General features: G+C 39.7%; 2 protein-coding genes and 1 long non-coding RNA gene across 3 annotated transcripts in view; 2 read left to right on the top strand and 1 right to left on the bottom strand.

The window, feature by feature from the left end:
- Nucleotides 1-1,961: 1,961 nt before the first annotated feature.
- LOC121904904 lies at nucleotides 1,962-7,179 on the top strand. The gene is made up of 4 exons (XR_006098306.1): nucleotides 1,962-2,726; nucleotides 3,159-3,939; nucleotides 4,635-4,699; nucleotides 6,040-7,179. It is a non-coding gene; the product is annotated as an uncharacterized LOC121904904 (long non-coding RNA).
- On the bottom strand, nucleotides 3,393-4,695 carry LOC121904903 (arginine-glutamic acid dipeptide repeats protein-like). Its single transcript, XM_042422698.1, has 2 exons — nucleotides 4,133-4,695; nucleotides 3,393-4,043 (listed from the first exon to the last, which is right to left on the bottom strand). Exons 1-2 carry the CDS (start codon nucleotides 4,139-4,141, stop codon nucleotides 3,393-3,395), a joined length of 660 nt encoding a protein of 219 aa, XP_042278632.1. The 5' UTR covers nucleotides 4,142-4,695.
- A 7,489-nt stretch (nucleotides 7,180-14,668) lies between the features above and the next one.
- LOC121906389 overlaps nucleotides 14,669-19,735 on the top strand; it is a 28,307-nt gene continuing 23,240 nt past the window's right edge. Inside the window, exon 1 of the mRNA XM_042425240.1 lies at nucleotides 14,669-15,696. Coding sequence (XP_042281174.1) covers nucleotides 15,643-15,696 — 54 coding nt within the window. The 5' untranslated portion in view covers nucleotides 14,669-15,642. The remainder of the gene's footprint in view (nucleotides 15,697-19,735) is intronic.

Below are 19,735 nucleotides of genomic sequence, written 5' to 3'. Positions count from 1 at the left end.
GAACTGCCTTTGTTGCTGAAAAACCAAATTCAGAGCATTGCGAACAAAACCTCCCGCCATAGTTACTGAAATCATCCAAAAAAGATCTGAAAGCTGTAAGCATATTGCTGAATCAATGTTTTTACGTCCACAGGCTTTTTTGTCATAGAACCAGATATTTCCAAACACAACTGTTAATCGTTTGTACTGATGATTCATCAAGGAGAGTTTCATGTCTATCCAAGGCTTGAAGAGCTCCAACTGACACTAACATTGTCTTTGCAGACAATGAATGTGTCTTTTGCTTTCGAAATAACTTCTCACACTTTGCAACTGTATTGGACATTGCTGTGAGTGAGTGGAGGGTGTTTGTTAATAGTATGGACCAGAAGAAGCTAAAACAGGCCAAGTAATCACTATTGAGTCACTGGTATTGATGTACAATCCAATGCAGCCCACACAAATCTATTGTGGTCATTTAACCAACTGTAAAACCCTGCCTTAATGTATCTCTAACCCCAAACCCAATCCCAAAGTGGTTCCTTGAAGAAGCAACCAGTACTATGTCCTCATTTAGAAATTCTAAAGCACAGGCCGCACACGAACAGACTCACAAACATAACTCACACACACACCATCCAATACAACCAATTAAATCACCTGGAGGTCTGTGCCACAGCAGCAGATGTTGCAGTCAGTGGGAGCAGCCAGCCATTACCTGTGGCGGTGAGGTGATGCTGTCATGTGATGCTGTGCAGCTCCAGCATGTTGTCTGTGAACACAGGGTTTAGAAGGGGTTTACCCTCTGTCTATAGAGATGTTAGGGACATTATTGATTTGTCATTTGTTTCACCAGCATGTTGGCTCTTCAATGAGGGAGAATACCTCCCATGGGAAACCACTTCTCTTTGGCTTGTGTGTTGAGGGGAAGATGGAATACTTACACTGGCACGCGCATGATTATATACAGATGTACAGTGCATTATCCGGAGCTATCTCTTTAGCTGTTTAATTTCTTTTAAATTTAGTCTCCTTCGTTTTGGTGTTTTTGTACTACACTCCTCATAAGTCAAATAGAATATTTGCGATCGATGGATACCAAATGGCCCATTTAACCTTAAATTTTCCAGTACAGCCCTGACAGCATTAATGTGAAAGAGCTTGTTATTGTTGTTATTAATATCCAGTCATATCCAACACTGTCAGATCAGAAATATATTATAAAATATAAAAATAAATATATAACAGAAATTAGTTAATCAAAGTGGCAGAATGTAACATCTGGTGAGGTGGAAAAAAATAGGGGCAGTGGTGGGCTAAAGTTTAGGAAGGGTTGCAGGTTCATTCCTGGATTGGCAGGATAAATCTGGATGGGGACAGTTCCCCTGAGCAAGGCCTTAAAGGATAAAGCTGCCTCACAAATATATACTTTAATTTTAAAAAAAAAAAGTCTCAGTAATTTCCTAAAACAACTGGTCACTGAAGTTTTTATCAAACATTACTTAAACAGCAGGAAATAGTGCATTTGTTAGGGACTATTTTCAGCAGTGGATGAATCCACGTTTGGTGCTCAAGTGAGTATTTCTGGCAGCAGGAAGGTGTGTGTGGGATTGAGTCAAAATAAACTACAGTGTGTGTGTTCATGGTAATTAAGGAACTTGTCACCCAGTGCAACAGAGTGACTCACTGACATGTTTTTAATAGTATTTGGACAACAATGGAGCTCTATGGCACAGAGGAGGAATAAGATCAGGCTTTGATACACACACAATATGCCAAAAAGTGCGTTACCTGACTGTACTCCAAAACATGCAATTAGAGTGAAAATATTTTAGATGTGACCACGTATCAACTTAAAACAAATTTGGCTGCCAGGGCAGTAACATAAGCTGTGTCCCCATTAACCTATTTTTATGTGCATTTTGAAGTATCTTTTTAAAAAAGCTTAATGGAAACGCCAAAATTCGAAAAAAAAAAAAAAAAACTTCCTCAGTATCGCAAAAAAGTTTTTACGCTCTCTTGAGATGGATTTTTGAAATGTTGAAAGAGAGTTTATGCACAAAATGGGTAATGGAAACCCATTTGTCAAATAAATAATGACGTAGCAAACATTTAACTCACATGACTGATCAGCTGTTTCCACTCTCAGTGTCTTCTGGCCTCTACAGATAGAATGAAGCATTGCCAATACTAGCTAACATGAAAGAACAATGACTACTTGCCCAATTTAAACAAATTCCTGAAGACCTCTCTCCATTTTTCTCTCGTCAAGTCAATATAACTATTTGTTTTGTTTCTGGTTGGCATTCTCTACTTCGTCTACTCTGTGTACTGGCTCATTATTTAAGCCTATACCATTATCTGCTGATGAAACTATGCATTGCATAGCTTACTTTATTCAAACCAGTTGATGGATGCATTTTTCTTTTTGCAACATTTCAAAAGTTCGCTTAAAGTTATCTTGCGAATCTAATGGAAACACAGCTATAGACTCACAGTATTTCGGACACTTACTGCACTACATTTGCCTTGATGCCTTAATACCTGCACACACAAACAAAGATGATTACTTGCCTCATCTCTGGGAGAAGTTCTTACGATTCAAAACAAGGTGGATTGACGCCTGTTGGACCAATCATTTGAGAGAAATCATGAAAATATTACCAAGAGACACAGTGTAGAGAGCACTGTGAGCACTCACGGTAATCCCACCATGTGCTGTTGTCAACTCACAGTATCTCGGACAGGTAAGACAGAGACATTGTTAATGCTCTAAAAGCATTTTCTTTTTTAAATCAAATGTCGTTGAATATGGTATAATTGTTATTTTGAAATACTTACATGAAGTAATTCTCCATAATTAGCTTACATTACGCAATACGGGCATCTGGTTCATTTAAATTAGTAGCTGTTACAGGCAAATAAGCATGTTTGACATTAATTAGCTAACTTAAGTGACATAAGTAAAACCAATAAGAATACAACACACAACATAACAACACATCACATAACACATAACTTATAGTTTAATATCTAAATGTTTAGGGTGAATGTAAACAAACTTAACTGGAATGATAGAAATATGAATTAAAATATTAATTCACAAATCACAATTGTAATTAATTAATCAACATTAATTATAATACATAAATACAAATATTATTTGCGTTCCTCCACAGCTTATTATTCATTATTGTGTAATACAATAATGAATAATAAGTCATTAAATTAACAACAGAAGATGGAACAAGAAACATCAGATACAGGTAAAACAAAAATGAAGTGTCTCAGTTTTATGTGTATGTGTGTGTGTGTGTGTGTGTGTGTGAAAATTAAATATTTAACAAAACTATTTTGATAATCTATATACAGTTTATTCCTTTTTCAGACAGTGTCTCGTCTCCCTCACACAGTCAGGCCATACTTGTGGCACAAACACAAGTATGCTCCCCATCTGGAGCATCACTGAGGTCGACACAGACGAGCTGAAACCACAGCTCACACAATTCACACTGTACCCAGTCATCCACCTCTGCCTCAGACCCTGGTGGTGTAATGTTCCTGCACACTGCACAGTGGTCGCTCACTGTTTTCAGCAAGAGAATTTCTCTCTCTTTCTCTTCTCTTTTTTTCTCTATCTTGGCCCTTTTTTCTCTCTTTATTTCTTGCTCTTCTTTCCTCTTTTTATTCATCTCTTGTTTTTTCTTCTCTGCAGCATTCAATTTTTGCAGGATGGCATTATATTTGTCACTGGTGACATCCCTTGCTTGCAGGGGCACCCATCGTCCGCCCCTTCCTGTGGTGTCAAAGGTGGGTGTGACGAGGATCGTGGCAAGGGAAGGAGGGATGAGACCACTGTCAACTAGATAATTTCCGTTGTCCCTTTTACATGTAGGGCAAGTTTTTGGTGTCACAGGAGAAGTTGATGAGGTTTCTGGGGATGGAGCTGCAGTGGAGGAGGTGGGCACTGCAGCAAATGTGGATGCATTGTCCTGGGGAGTGGAGGGAGGAGGCACAGCAGGTGGAGGCGCTGGAGCATGTGCACTTGGCACTAGTTTCACAATCTGTGTACAAAAAAAAACGTTATTGCAATCCAAATATTGAATATGGTTTACAGAATACATCATAATGATAATGATAAATAAAATCTTACCTGTGTCATGTCAACAGCCTTTCTGGAGAGCAGGTAAATTCCTGCTTCCCTGAGGCCAAAAATGACATTGTCTGCAGTGTTTCAGGACAGAGAACTGTTTCTTACAGACCACCATGTCTCCTCTCACCAGTCCCATGCGAGTGGCCAACTGGGTAAACATGCTTTAATTGGGTTAACAATGCTAATGTCCAGGGGTTGGAGGATGTGGGTTGTATGTGGAGAAAGCAGCAAAAATTCAGTTTTGTTGGTTCTGCAGACATCAATGACCTGACAGTGACAGTGGGTTTCATGCTGGTCCATGATTAACAAGAGAGGTCTGTCTTTAGGGACATATTTCACAAAATGGTCCAGCCATTTTAGAAAGAGCTCTGTATTAATGTATCCCTTCTGTGAATAGCTATACAGGCTGTCTGTTGGACCATTCAGAGCAGACTGTGCACTGACACAGCAATGCACAGTTTTGTGCTCCCTGGTGGTCATCTGCTGCCTCTTTCCCCTCTAGCAAAGAACCATCTCCTTGGACTTTGGCTTATCACCAAACCCTGTTTCATCACATTTCCATACAAGGTGAGGCTTGTCATGGTGACTGTGCATATTAACAATATTTTCCAGGAGTTTGAAGAAGGGGGGGGGGGGGGGGGGGGGGGGGGGGGGGGGGGGAATAAAGTGTGCGGAACTTCAGTGGCATCCTCTTTTGTTTCTTACTAGACACGTTGCAGTGGGACAGTATATCGTATATTTAACCACCGTTAAGAGATAGTGGTGTTCTCCTTAAGCCACCAAACAGACAGCGATCTGTCATGTATGACAGAGTAACTTCTAACAGTTAAACTTATAAAGTTTATAACTTAAGGTTGAATGACCGTATAAAAGGTGAGTCTTGAAATATTTAATGACAATTTAAGAAAGCTTTATTTGTATTTAATGTGCCTTCTTGTAATTAAAATCACCCGAAATGAGTATTTTGCCAACACAGGCCACTCCCCACCCCTGAGTGTCCTATCACAAAATCCTCCCCACACGCCATGTTCATGTAGCCGCAGGCACACATAGGAAACTCACTCTGATTTCTCTCAAATGAATGGAGTAGATGCTTCTTGGATTGTCAGAAGATAAAAAGGAGGGGAAAATGATGACACAGACATATATTTGATCAGTGACCTGGAAGTATTTACTGTATTTGAATAATTTATGTCAAAAGATCAAGTGTCAGCAACATCATGATGTCCGAAATACTGTGAGTCTAAGTGAATGATTTTCAGTTGATTAAATAAGTCAGGATTCCTAGCTGTTATTATGCCAACAGAAGTAAGTAAAATAAAAGAAATATAGGCTTATTTTAAAGAATTCTTGTTGGAGTAATGAAGTGAATTACAAGCCAATTAATACTCCAAACTAGAGAATTATGAGGGTTAAATTAAGATTATTTTTATTCAAACAAGTTCTCTAAATTAAAGGACAAAACAAGTTGTTTGTAATTTCCCTTTAGAAGTGGTTTCTGATCTGAAACCCCTATCAGCAGAACAAAAACCAAAATCACTGCTGAACAATACATCAGTTTTATGATATGCTGAGAGACAAGATAAATAGATAGAGTACTTTATTAATTCCAAAGGAAATTTAAGAGTCATAATTATTAGGTCTGCAAGAAGGCTTTTTCACTTAAACATAAACATATTATAAACAGTGGCCACAGTGAAAATATAGTTCCGGTAAAGTTGGTAATTTGTTGCTACTGGACTCTGATCAGTTAGGTTTTAACTCATAAAAACACATTATTATGATAATAATATATAATATAATAATAATAATGATACATGTTCTCTTTTAGCCCAAAAAATGTTCTCTGGGCATCTGTATGAAGAATCTCTACTGATTTTAACTCCCACCATTTGTCCTACTTTCAGGTCTGGACTAGAACTTTTTTCATGGTTCAAGTGGTCATATTTCAGGCAGACTGAAGCATCCATCTCCTCTGCTGCTATTGGAGGCTCATTTACATGAAATACAGTGATCACATGGAGCATGACATCCTTTCATCTTTTCTCACCCTGTGTTATATTCTTGTTCCTGTCTTCTTGTTCAACATTCAGACGAGCTGTAGACAACATTAATGGATGAAAACTTTGTCCTCTCAGTTTCACTGAGCCTCCTTATTGAAGTTTGTGCCTAATCATGAGGAACGGAGGAAAGCAGAAAAACAACTCAGTGTCATAGAGCTTTCTTAGACCAGCGAGATTAGAGTGTAAAACTAATGTGATGGGTTATTTTTCTGCCTGATATGATGTCTGCCTCTCTCTCAGGGAGCCTCTCACCAGACAAATGGTTCCTTTGCATAAAACGTAGCCTTCTGCAACTTTATGTTACACTAGAAAGCGAGTATGAATGGCCAAATGCCAAGCACTGCATATATTAGCATTCAGTAAAATCTGCCCTGGCTGCCGCATACATGGAACATTAGTCTATTCTTTATCCAACATCATCTTAAACACCATTTATCACAGTGGAAGAATAATAGACTTATGTTAGTTTCTCAAATGCCCTTCTGGGTCCAGACCTGTGTGCCGAGCCCCGGAGAGAGGATAGAGGAAGTCTATTTGCTCTAATTAAACTGATTACAATGTGCTCACTCTATGGGGGCTGAAATAAATAAATAATTGCAGCCTTGTAGGCACAGGTCAGTAGATAATGGGTAGGTTTTGCTGATAATTAGCTCTAAATGGTTTAAGTACAGTACCTTTCACTGAGAGTCAAGCCAGGCATGATGCCTTGTTTTACTGCAGGATTTAGAACTGTGTGATGCTCAACACCTGATATGACTGTTATCAGCCTATTGAATAGGTGTTATCGTCACACATCTGTCCCAAATATATGGGCTAGTAGGGGCCTACTAAACCTACTGGTAGGTTCAGGAGGCTGTTATCACTCATTTATTTCAGTGAGCCAATGCTGGTGGAGCCCAGTAGGTGCAGAAGGCCTGATATCAGACATACAGTATGCTGTCACGTGACTGTCAAGTTTTTTTCTGTGAAAACAAAACAAAAAAAATGGCTGCCATTCCTTTTATTCTCAGTGGAAAATACAGTATTTTAAGATATAAACATTAAAATGTGTTTTGATAACATTTCTAACGAGACATGTGCATTTTATTTTTGTAATCTTTGTTCAGTGAATGTATATGATGTTTAGTCCGTTATAAGGTTGATTTTTGCAGGCTTTCTATTGTTGCTATGGTGGTTGCTATGGATGCTGCTATTGCTGAAACCACGTAGTTGTATGTTGTTTGAATCATTGTCTTTGCGTTGTGTAGTTATCTGAGCTGTTGTGTTGTTTGTGTTATCTTATGTAACTTTTTGATGATGTTCTTTCAATAAAAACATAGATTTTAGAGCAACCCAGGAATGAAGCTTTGCGATTGGCTGACCAGAGGACTTGTCACCCGGAAGTATTTTCCTCCTGTGTTAAGTTTTCTTTTAATGATATCTTTAACATTTCTCAACACAAAAATACAAATGTGTTCTTGATAATTCAACAATACAATAAGTTAATGTTAAGGCCATCGCTTTTAATTATTTCACCTTCGCTTCTGAGAAATCTTTCTAAGAAATTTTTTGTCAGTTTTTGATAGCAGTAGGCTAAGGAAGAGCATTGTGTTGTGGGCAGACTTGGCAGGTTCGACTCCTGGTTTGGGTTGACTGTTGGTTGTTGTTGGTTTCATTCCATTTCAAATTGCTGCCAGTCTGCCACAACCTGAATCCAAATGCCACTGTCTGTTGAGAAAAGGTGTTTTATCGCCCATAATTATAAAATGTGAAGTTGCTCATTTAATTTTATATTTCCAAGAATATGTGGCTGAGAATATTAAATATGAAATCATCTCAATCTTAATTAATATTGAGCCAGGTCATCCAGTAAAGCACTTAAACTTTGTGTGTGCATGTGTATATATATACACACACACACAGACAAACTTATATATATACATATACATATACATATGTGTGTGTGTGTGTGTGTGTGTGTGTGTGTGTGTGTGTGTGTGCATATATATACACACACACACACACACACACACATATATATATATGCACATTTATATGTAATACATTAATGAATAATAATTCATTAAAATTCATTAGCAACACTTTATTACAGGTACAATGTACAAAACCCAGACAGAGGATTTATATCAAAGCAAACATATGGCTGCCAGGATATTAATATTGTAATAACACTGTAGTTGCTGTGTAAGTTCTTCCAGCCAGCACAATGCTGTAATTTATCATTAATGTCACTATAAAACATCATGAAAGAATCATGAGATTTTAACAGCACAGCATTTAAAGCTGCATTACTGGAGAACATCTCACACTGGCTGAACATACAGCTGTCTCTGTGTATTTGCTTTTAATTGTTCCATCCACATTTCACACAAAGGAATCCAGCAGATGCACCTGTTACAAAGTCCAAAAAAAGACAAAATCTTTGTATTTCATAAGAGTTTCACCATGAGTTATGGAGAGATGGGTATAAGTAACTATAACAGAGGGAATGTCTGTATGTCTTTATGTGTATCCTTCATGTATTTCAACAACCATTCATCAGATCAACTTCACAATTGGCAAGTGTATTTCTGAGGACCCAAGGAAGTGCAGTGTTGATTGCAAACATGTTTAGATGAGTGGTTCTGGAGAAATATATAAAAATATCTCATAAACAACGTTGCTTTGCTTCTTCTTCTGCCCGTGAGTGGAAATACAGACAGCGCCAACCCCCATTGTGGTCGGAGGTGGGATTACATCCTATAATGGCATGAAAAAGTTTAAGAGACTTAAGCTTTGCTATTGAACTATGTACCGTGAATGAAATTTGACATGTACATTCAAGACTTACTGTAGGATGTCTCAGACATGTTTTGAACGCGCACAGCAGTTCATCTAACTAAAAAGCAAGGAATCTCTCCCTGTCTGTATGTATGTGTGCCCTCTGCATATCTCAACAACCGTTCATCTGATCAACTCACTTGGCAGGTGTGTTGCTGGGGAACCAAGGATGTCCTGTGTTGTAATTTGGTGCAATTTGGACGTTAAATATTAATAAACTTTGAATAAACAAGCCAACAGTGAGCTGCTCCTCTCTGTGTCTGAGTGCAGCAGAGACAAAGGCACATGCCCCACTCAGTTAAACTGCCCGAGAGAGAAGAACCAGCGCACACACTGCACTAGTTTAATTTAATAGAATAAGCAAGTTAATAATTGTGACATCAAATCACACAATATGTTATAGCATTTGAAGTTCTCATACTAATTAAACTAAGGGAAACTGGTTTCCCGTATTGTGCACTTTAATATGGGAATGGATTGTAACTTAAGTTACAGGTCCTCATTCCTCTGACGAACAACTTTTACTTGCTGCTATTTCAACTAATATTTTTGATTGCTATCTTTAATTTCTATGATTACATTTAGAGAGCTACTCTTCTAACAACTTTAACACCTGTAGGGAAAACGTGACTATTCACAGCAACTTTTATGGAAATCTTGCCTTTAGTATTTGACTTTGTCACAGACCATAGTGTTGATTAAAGGTACATTTTGACTGGGCAGTTACACTAGAGGAAGGATCATGAGGGCTCTCTAAAACATGAGGAATTCTCCACTGGTGACCATGAATATTTACATGAACTTACAAGACAATCTGGTTAGTATGGAGATCTCTTGCTCTGAACCAATTTGTTTGATTGTTTTTTTAACTGTAGATGTCTTATCCAAAGGTTTACACCTTCCCATGTGAGCTTTCTTATTTCTTTATGTGCAGCAACTTTGCTAAAGAACCACCCTTTTCCTGTCTTCTCAAACTCATCTTTGTGAACGTACCTTTTGCAATGTTGTATCAGTTTATCAGGTTGCATTACCATCTTATGTTCTTACTGATGCTCTTAATTTGTATACTGCTCTTATTTGTCTCCTTATGGTTTATTCTGGATTAAAAAGGCATTACTGTGATCCTCCAGAGGAAGAGGGCAATACATGATAATACATACTGTTCCATCCCCAGTCTCATAATCAGGCCAAACCAGTCTTGTGTGAACTGTATGTGAATGTTTTATTATGAATGACATCTCAAATGAAGCATTATTGTCAGAATGACTTTCAGCCAAAATGGTAAACAAAGGCCTAATGTCTAAGTGGGAAACTAGTCAGTAACATCATTATCACAGTGTTCCAACACCAACATGGTATTTGAAAACTATATTTAACACATAATTATATACAACCATGATTTCATAAATGAGTAATCCACAGATATGGCATTGCACTCCAATAACATTATCAGACTCACAATGAACAGGTTTTTTTTGTTTGTTTTTTAAAATATCAAAATCAATGCAGCATAACTAGAGATATCGTCTTTTTTGTTCCACTCATTCTTCTTCCTTCTTGAAACCTGGCGCCTACATTACCCATAGTGCAGCTCATGTAGCCTGGAGCAGCTAGCCTCAAGCAGTAGATGAGCAGCAGGCTACAGAGGTCTGGTAAGTTCACTTCTTTCTAACTCCACACCCCCAGATTTCTTTCATTTTCAAACTTGTTGTCTTTACCTTCAGCTGACAATGACTCAAGTGACATCACTTGAGGCAATATTTCAGATTTCACACAGCTCCCACTGGAGACACAAAAGGCTTTATACTACTTTTTCCAAATATTCAGTACTGTGCAAAAGTTTTAGTCACTTTAGATATTTAGATCCTTATCCATTATGCAACACCATCAGGGAGGTGTCTGATCGGTCCCAAATGTCTTTAGCAGCATGACATCAATGACCCCAAAAATACAGTCAGAGTCATAAAGAACTATCTTCAGCAACAAGAAGAACAGCGATTCCTGTAACAGATGGTTTTACCCCCACAGAGCCCTGATCTCAACATCATGGAGTCAGTCTGGGATTACATGAAGAGACAGAAGCAGCTGAGACGCCGAAATCCACAGAAGAACTGTGCCATCTTCTCCAAGATGCAGGAACAACCGACCTGCCAAATACCTGAAAAACTGCGTGCAGGTGAACCGAGGAGAACTGCTGCTGTTTTAAAGGCAAAGCTGCTCACAACATATATTGATCTCATATAAGTTTCTTACGTTTACTTTGTATTAAGTTAACTGATAAATAAAAACTATTCATGGTGTTATTTTTGAAAGCATCCTCATAGTGCCTAACACTTTTGCACAATAGTGTATGCAGTAATACTCCCCACCACCTGGAAACAGACTGATGTGTAAAATTAGTGGAATTCCCCTTTCATGAATAAAAACGGTCTTCCTGAGTTCAACAGTATAATTTGGCTAAATTAGTGATCAGTAACTGATGAGAAGATGTTACATCATCAACTAACCTTAAATCAGTCTGATCACCATGTGGAGACAGTCAGACTTCTCTTGCTTGTGATTGTTGTCAGTGTCAGTGCTGTTGGACATCTTTTTGATTGATTGATTTTGTTCCTTGAATCCAGGACATCGTTTGATCTCTGCAAGCTTGGTGCTGTTACAGGGCTGTACACCTGCTCCCTCGGAGGAGGAATGGCCTTAAAGGCTGAAGTCAGGGAACATATGTGAATATATCCATATGTGTGACCATGTTTGTTTTGGACTATATTCAGCCCCGTAATCATGTTTTTGCGTATCAGTACTTCAGACCTGTAAATAGAGCGACTGAGAAATAATTTCACCAACTGAGTCGCATTGTGAGGTTTTCCAATAGCACCAGAGGAGCTTTCATTACACACTCAATCAAACTTTAGAAAGGTATGGTATAATCAATCATTTAGTTTATAGCCACGGGACAAGATTATTGTTATTATTCTTATTAGTATTAGTAGTATTAGTAGTAGCGCTTTTCTATTCTCTTCCACACATTCACGTTAGTGGACAGTGCAATCTCCATGTGCGTATACACAGCACACCAGCAAATTCAAAGCATAATCACAGTGAGTAGTGGATGGAAATTGGAGGGTCCCTCCCCAGTGCTTTATATCTGATAAGTGATGTGTTGACAGAGGCCTCCTCCTCCTCCTCCTGCTGCTCTTCCACTGCCATTACAATCCTTCCACATCTGCGAGCAGTGAATGAAGACCAAGCCTCCAATCATTTCCTCTTTCTATAAAACCCCTTAATTAAATCACATTTAATATTTCATTCTTATGCTAATGAAGCAGATTGGAAAACTAATTCTTTTATGGTGTAATTGTCTATGGGTCTCTTCTGATTGACATGCCCCTAACTACTGGGTGATGGACAGTACACTGGTTCCCTGAGTGCTGGAATGGTCCTTTAAAAAAGCTTGGCAACAAGTATTTTCACTGTAAAACCTCCATTTCTTATTATAATCTTATATTTAGATTTTACATTACATCTAGTGTTGTTTTCAGTATGGACTGGATGTTGTTCTGAGTCATCACCTTTATCCTATGATGAAATATTTCTATCCTGATGGGAGTGGTCTCTTCCAGGATGACAATGCCCCAATTCACAGGGCACGAGGGGTCACTGAATGATTTGATGAGTATGAAAATGATGTGAATCATATGCTGTGGCCTTCACAGTCACCAGATCTCTCTCTCTCTATGGGAGATTTTGGACCAACATGTTAGACAGCGCTCTCCACCACCATCATCACTAAATGAGGGAATATCTTTATGAAGAATGGTGTTCATCCCTCCAGTAGAGTTCAGAGACTTGTAGAATCAATATATATATGACAGTAAATTAATCTAATAAATCTATTCTAATAGTAAAACCTAATACATAGTACTTTTATATATACCTTGCAGAATTCAATTATATATGTGAAAGATTCCTTCGACTTCAAGGGGCAGTTAATGTAGCCTATGCAATAGATTTGTTACAAAGTCCTTGAATGTTGATTTAAATGTGTAAGGCTGCATCCAGACTAAAATCAGCCCTGTGTTAAAACACTGCAAGGGGCTGTGTTGCTGGAAGCCTGTTGTTTAAGGTACCAGTGAGACAAAGAAATACGATCCAGTTGGAGCTACAGGTTAATGTGTTTAAAGGCTTATGAGATGCCAAAACATCGCACAGTGCTTTGTCACACTTACAGACAGGATTTTACAACTCTAGGAAGTTATCATGGCAGCAACTGTTTTATCTTTTGTCGCGACAGTCATGAGGTAAACAGTCGAATACTGCGTTCACGTTACAAAGTAAAAGCCAGGAATGTGATGCAGCAAAAGTTGAGCCCGGTTCAACTCTTTTACTGGACCACCATTCAAAGGAGTGAGAGGGCAGCCTTTTTCACATGGAGCTGACGTCAATCTGAACGCCACCTCAAGGCTTTTATTTTGATCTTACTGTGAGGATAAAACTAACGGCCTTTAGATTCACACCGATCTGCCTCAAAAATACAATTAAGCACAGATTTTAATTGAAGTTACATTTATTTAGATTAATCATTATTTCTTTTACACACTTGGGGCATGAGTGAGGAACACAGATTTCCATTTTCCTTATTTTCCTTTTTCTGGATCTTCTTTATATCTTCCTTCCCCCCCTTTCTTCCTCCCCTTTATATCTTCCGCCTCCCCTTAAAAAGCAGTCATAACTTTGAAACCTGGCTTGCCCAGATGGTGTGTGTGGAGTTCAGCTACTGTATCTAGGAATAATAACACTAATTTAAATTTCAGATCATTTAATGCCCTAGTTTTGAGTAAATATTTGGCTTGTAATTGAATTAACTGCACCAATAAGAACGCATTGAAATGTTAGTTAGTTTAAAAATTCTTGTTGCATAATGACAGCTGGACATTTTGACTTTTTTTAAACTAATTTTTGTGAAAATCATTTACTGCGCTAGCAGCCAAATTTGCTAGTTTCTGCAGTATTATATTCTCCTTGAGGGGACTATGAATGCAGCTCATATTTATCATATTTTCCCAGTCAGCTGAGCACTCATGGCCAGCAGGAAATACAATGTGCGTTTCTGACAGTGTGACTGTGGGAGTGACTCAACACTGACTTTTCCGTACTCCTGTGCCTCTCTCTAATGTACCTGTCATGCTCTTGATATATGGCTGCATGTATATTTTAAGGTTCACCTGGCAAGCATGTCACCTGCAGTCTCTTTGTGGCATGATGATTGATCAGTGCTTCCTCCTGGGGTATTTTTCACCAGATGAGGCAGGGCACTGGTTGCATGGGGTAGTTTGAATTTAAATTGCTAGAATTGAAAATTGCACTGCATTCATTTTTTATCAGTTGAAGTGGCCAGTTCCTAAAGAACAAATATGCAAAAACAACCCTAAATAAATACAAACTTTGCATGCATGTATACTACAGATATACAAACCTTCTGTGCGTTCCTGCATACACAGCAATCAATGGTGACTTGATGTTGTGGGCGTTTGACTGAGGCAGGATATGTATTTATATTGTTGCAAAATATTTTTTTCTGTCAAGCAATTCCTCACTTTGTCCTATCACCCACAAAGTCCACTTCAGGGTTATTTGTAAATTGTTTTTCGGTTCTTTTAAATTATTGCAAGTGGCACAAGTGTGGCTGTTTCAAGTTCATTGGCATCAAGATGAAATGTATGGTCTTTTTATAGACAACTAACTTTACAACTTCTCCAAAGGTTTGACCCCCTACTCGGGATGTGGAAAACATATATGTTCTGTATATTTTAATATACATAATGCTTGAACAAATACCTGCCCAAAAACATGATGGTATTGCAGCACACTGAATTTGATGCTCGTATCGGTCTGGTCAGTCATTGCTGAACTCCCACTCTGTGAAACTGTTGTATCTGAAGTAAATCACTGCAGTCATGGTTTTGTATTTTTGTATTGTGCTGCCTAATATCTCAACATTTTCTCTTAACAAAACATGTTCCCTACATGATATGAGTAGGGCTGGGTACAGATCAAAATGTGTCAGTAGCTCTCAGTATCAAACAATAAACAATAGATCAATTTTTTTGGTATTTTGTCTTTGTTGGACAGCTTACAGTGTGAATATAAAAAGGAAATATGGTGAGAGAGAGAGAGAGAGGTACAACAAGCAGCAAAAAAGGTCCAAAACTGGAATTGAACCATGGATGTTGCAAGAACAGGATACTACTGTGGCTCAGCAGGAACTGGGGACTGCTGCAGCTCAGCAGGAACAAGTGATTGCTGCAGATCAGCTGGAACAGGAAACAGCTGCAATCCGGCAGGAACAGGAGACTGCTGCAGCTCAGCAGCAACTGGGGACTGCTGCAGCTCAGCTGGAACAGGAGACAGCTGCAATCCGGCAGGAACAGGAGACTGCTGCAGCTCAGCAGGAACAGGGAATTACTGCAGCTCAGCAGGGACTGGGGGCTGCTGCAGGTCTGGAAAAGGAGACAGCTGCAGCTCAGGAACAGGCTGGGCGTTGGTAGTGGTGCTGGGGAATGGATACTCTGTGGCACTGAGCAGCGGAGAGGCACTGGGCAGTGGAGAGATCCAGTGGCATTGGGGGCCATGGGGACCATGCCTCTTTTTGGAGACTCCACGGTACCCCATGAAAAAGGCAAGGTGAGTCCCTTCAAAGGGTAACCACTGGACGTTGGGATGGCTCCTCTGCTGATCCATATTAGGCTACTGAGGTTCAGGGAAGGCAGGATCAGGATGGGTGGATAGCGGGCTAACCGACTCAGGACAGACAGGAAGCGGACTAGCCAGCTCAGAACAGGAAGGCTGCAAGCTCACAAACCCAAGCCTAATCGATTGGAGTGCAGGCTGGTTGCGAGTAGTCTGTGGGGCATGCTGAAGGGTAGAAGGCGAAAGCGCAGGCCGAGATGCAGGATGGGATGTGGGATGAAGTGCAGGCCAAAGTGCACAGGAGGCTAGAGTGACAGGCTTGGGAGAAATAGAACTGCTTGGCTGCTGGGGTTGACAAGCTTGGAGACTGGATTGCTATTGCTTGGCTGTTCGAGGGAGGAGTTGGGAGAGTCCAGGCACAGGAGGCTGGAATGGTGGGCCTGGGAGGAACAGGGCCAAAAGTGACTTTCCACCTGGAGGTAGCCATCCCCAGGGCCATCTCAGGATCCCTCTTCCATATAGCAGTAAGGAGCCTAAAAAAATTCCCGCTCTTCAGCAAGGAGAATGTCTCTCAGCACACCAAAAGCTTCCCAGGTATTCAGCAGGCTGAGCGGCTGAATGTCTACTATGTTCATGTTTTTGGCCAATTCGTACTGTTACGTGTGGGATGGAGCAGGTGAACTAAAGTGCAGACTCTTGAGACGGGGAGGTGAAATGAGAGGGTCATTTCATGACAAAAATCAAAAACACAGGCTTACATGTAGCAACGGGAGGCCGTCCAAAACCGGTTAACCAGTTCAAAATGGCAAGGCAGGCAGGCAAGGTAAACAGGACAGCAGGTGCAGACAATTACTGAGTGGAAACAGGTGTGTAGATGGGGAAAGGAGGGAAAGTCCAAGGGCATCTGGTGGACAGCTTGAAAATGGCAGGTCTGGGGAGTTGGAAAAAAGAATATGGCCAGGGAAAAGTAGAGCTGGGGATGAGAGTGTGGCTACAGAGAGGGACTGAGGAGCAGACTGTGACAGCCGAGTGAATATTCCCACATGGCACATGATTTTTAGTGATGTATTTTGGTTTGCTTGAATTCCTGTGTGAAAAGGAAATATAAATTCCAGAAGATACAATTGAGTATCAACTTTTTAAGTTTCCTTAAAATGAACTGTAATATAGTGAGAAGCTTTAAGGCCAATTCATGGTTTCTGCGTTCAGCTGCAGACTTGCACGCAGTTCCATACATACTACAATCAAGGGTCTGTAGACACAGATGTTTTCCACATGTGCATACTAGTAAACAAGGTTGCAGCTGTGATAAGTTGTAAAAATGTAAAATCCAGTCTATGAATATTACAAACCGCTGTGTTTTTCCGATAAGCCTTTAAACGAAATAATCTGTCACTCCAACTGGACCTGCTGGATTGTGTTTCTTAGTTTCACCAGTGCTTTAAACAACGTGCCCACACCAACACAGCCCCTTTTATTGTTACACAGGGCTGAGCTCCTGTATGTTGCAGAACAACAGCAAAAAGTCAAAAAAAGAAATAGTTGTAGTGTGTACAGTCGCAGACCCTGGTTACAGAACCTCGCTGACATGGGCAGATGGTGAAATTTATGTCAGGTGGCGGCCATGGGGATGGGAGGACAGATTCTAAATGGCCTACACTATACAATACTTTATACTGTCCTGACATGAACTAATACAGCAGTGAGCAGTGATAGAGGTCCCTGATGACTTGCTGTTACTCAAAGAATGAACATGTAACAGGGCTATTCCCATATCGCTTGCTTTTACCTGCCTTTTACCTTCTTTTACCTGCCTAGCCACTTTTACCTACCTCACTCCCTCCCCTCTGCTTAGCTTCCACCCAAACACCGCAACATCACAGTATATTCAGTTGTCATATCCAGGGCACACTTTAAATACACCGTGGCACATACACAACTTGAGCTGTCCTACAGTAGTGTGTGTTGTTTGCTGAAACTGCTACAGAGTCTCCATAACGCCTTTCAACTGGCAGATAGGAAACTTGAATTCCTATTTGAGGTTTGTGCAGTGCACTATCCTATTTTGTTTTACCTTTACATTTACTACCTTTTTTATCTTTGTATTAATATCGCCACTGGTGCCAGGTACAGATAACCTCAGCATTGAGCATTAGACATTATGGGAGACGGAGTAGATCCCACCTGCAGAGGTGTCCAGTGAGGTGGTGATATAGCTGCACCGTATTTGGCAGGTGTGTCTGTAATACAGAATAGTTTGCTACTGTTTTGCCTACAGTGTGTTTTTGACTTTTTTATGGTTTGCCTAGTTACATCTATTGCCTAAATTTGATCTTCCATGGTTTAGCATATATTTAACTTATTTTGTGGTATTGTCCATTTGTTTTTTTGTTTGTTTGTTTTTTGTTTCTGTGTGTGTGTTTTATGAGACGAGCTTACTGTGTGTCAATTATAACAATAAAGTGGTCATCTAGTTTTTATTGTAGCATTCTTACCCTGTATAATTTTACCATTTTAATCAATTCTGTACAATTGCACTCAAAGCTATGTCCCTGTCTAATTTCCTTTACACTTATTTTTGTGCTGACCTGTACATAGCAGCTAGTCTTGGGTGGACCTGGGTTAAGGTGTGGCTTAGTACCCATAGTGCCTTATCCACCAGTCTGGCAGGTCACAAACACATTGGGACATTATGTATCAGACGCACACACAGGCTGTTGTGTCCTAAAGGATCATTACTTCACAGCAGTATCAGCCAGTCTCCTCCAGAATGGAGTCAGTGATGTGCTAATGCATGTTGTGCCACTTTGTCCCTAACTTTCAACTTTCATAATTGAACCACTCTTTAAAACACAGAGTTTAATTCAGAATTATCTTTGAGCCTGAAATGAGTAAAATGCTACATGTGTTTTTGTGTCTGGATGAGGGCAATGAAATGTGACAAATAATTACTATTTCATGGTTCAACCGGGGTGCAGAGCAGTGAAAGGGAGGGAGCAAGAGAGAGAGTTCAACTTAAATTTCAACACTCCCTTACCAAGGATCTGTTAGTGAGTTAGTGCCAGCCTCCTGCACAGGGGGGGCCTGGGTAATGATCACCCATGGCTATGTTAATTCACAGCAGATTGCAGCCATATTGGTGGAAGCATGGAGATCGGAGTTTAATTGTCCTTTGCATATTCACTTCCTTCACATTTACTTCCACTTTTCAGTTTGTCAGCTCAAACACTGTCTCATTTTTGGGTCAAAATGGTGTTTTAGATTTTTTTGCTGAAACAATAGTGCTGAATAACCATAAGAGGAAATGGAAAACATAACTGTTGGAAGCTCTATTCATCTCTGTTTTTACCAGTGCACTGGTATTCAGAGTATGCACTACTGTGCATTATAAACTCACCAGAAGCTGCTTCATTTTAGCTGCGAATCCCCTTAACTACTTATATTTTTACCAGCCGGCTACTCTGCATATTGAAGTAATTTAATTTTAAAATGCTGAATTGGCAGATTTTTGTAGATTATTTGTGGGGCATTTTACAGGAAGACAAGGAACGTTGAAGAAGAGATATCCAGCAATGGTCCAAACCCAAGCCCAGGCTTTTTAAGTAAAAAGGTGAGCACTGTAGAGGGCTTTACTACAAAATCCAAGGAAATAAGACGCATCACAAAATTCTATAATGCATGCCCCTCAATGACAAATATACTGAAGCCCCATCCCAGACAGGATTTTTTGTCTAGGGGATTTGAGGTGACTTTAACATTATCTGCCCTGGTCAGTGATTTTAATTCAGTCTGTAGTACGTAATTTTTCACTCCTTCCCCAGTAGTAAGAGTAGACAGATGTGATCTGCCGTTTTTCAGTGAACTTGCTGCTCCCCCTGAAATTTAAATCCTGTCTGGAGCGACGTCCTTGTAAAGTGAATCTCTCAGTTGCTTCTGTGTGAAGAGCTGCTTGTTCTTCTGCTACAAAAATGTTTTTGCTAATATCAACATAACAATAATAACTTAATAACAACAATATATAGGCTTTTGTCTG

Source organism: Thunnus maccoyii, chromosome 10, assembly GCF_910596095.1.
Source record: "Thunnus maccoyii chromosome 10, fThuMac1.1, whole genome shotgun sequence".
In the NCBI taxonomy this organism is placed as follows: Eukaryota; Metazoa; Chordata; class Actinopteri; order Scombriformes; family Scombridae; genus Thunnus; species Thunnus maccoyii.
Note: the sequence above shows the minus strand (reverse complement) of the source record. Positions and strands in the feature narration are given on the sequence as shown.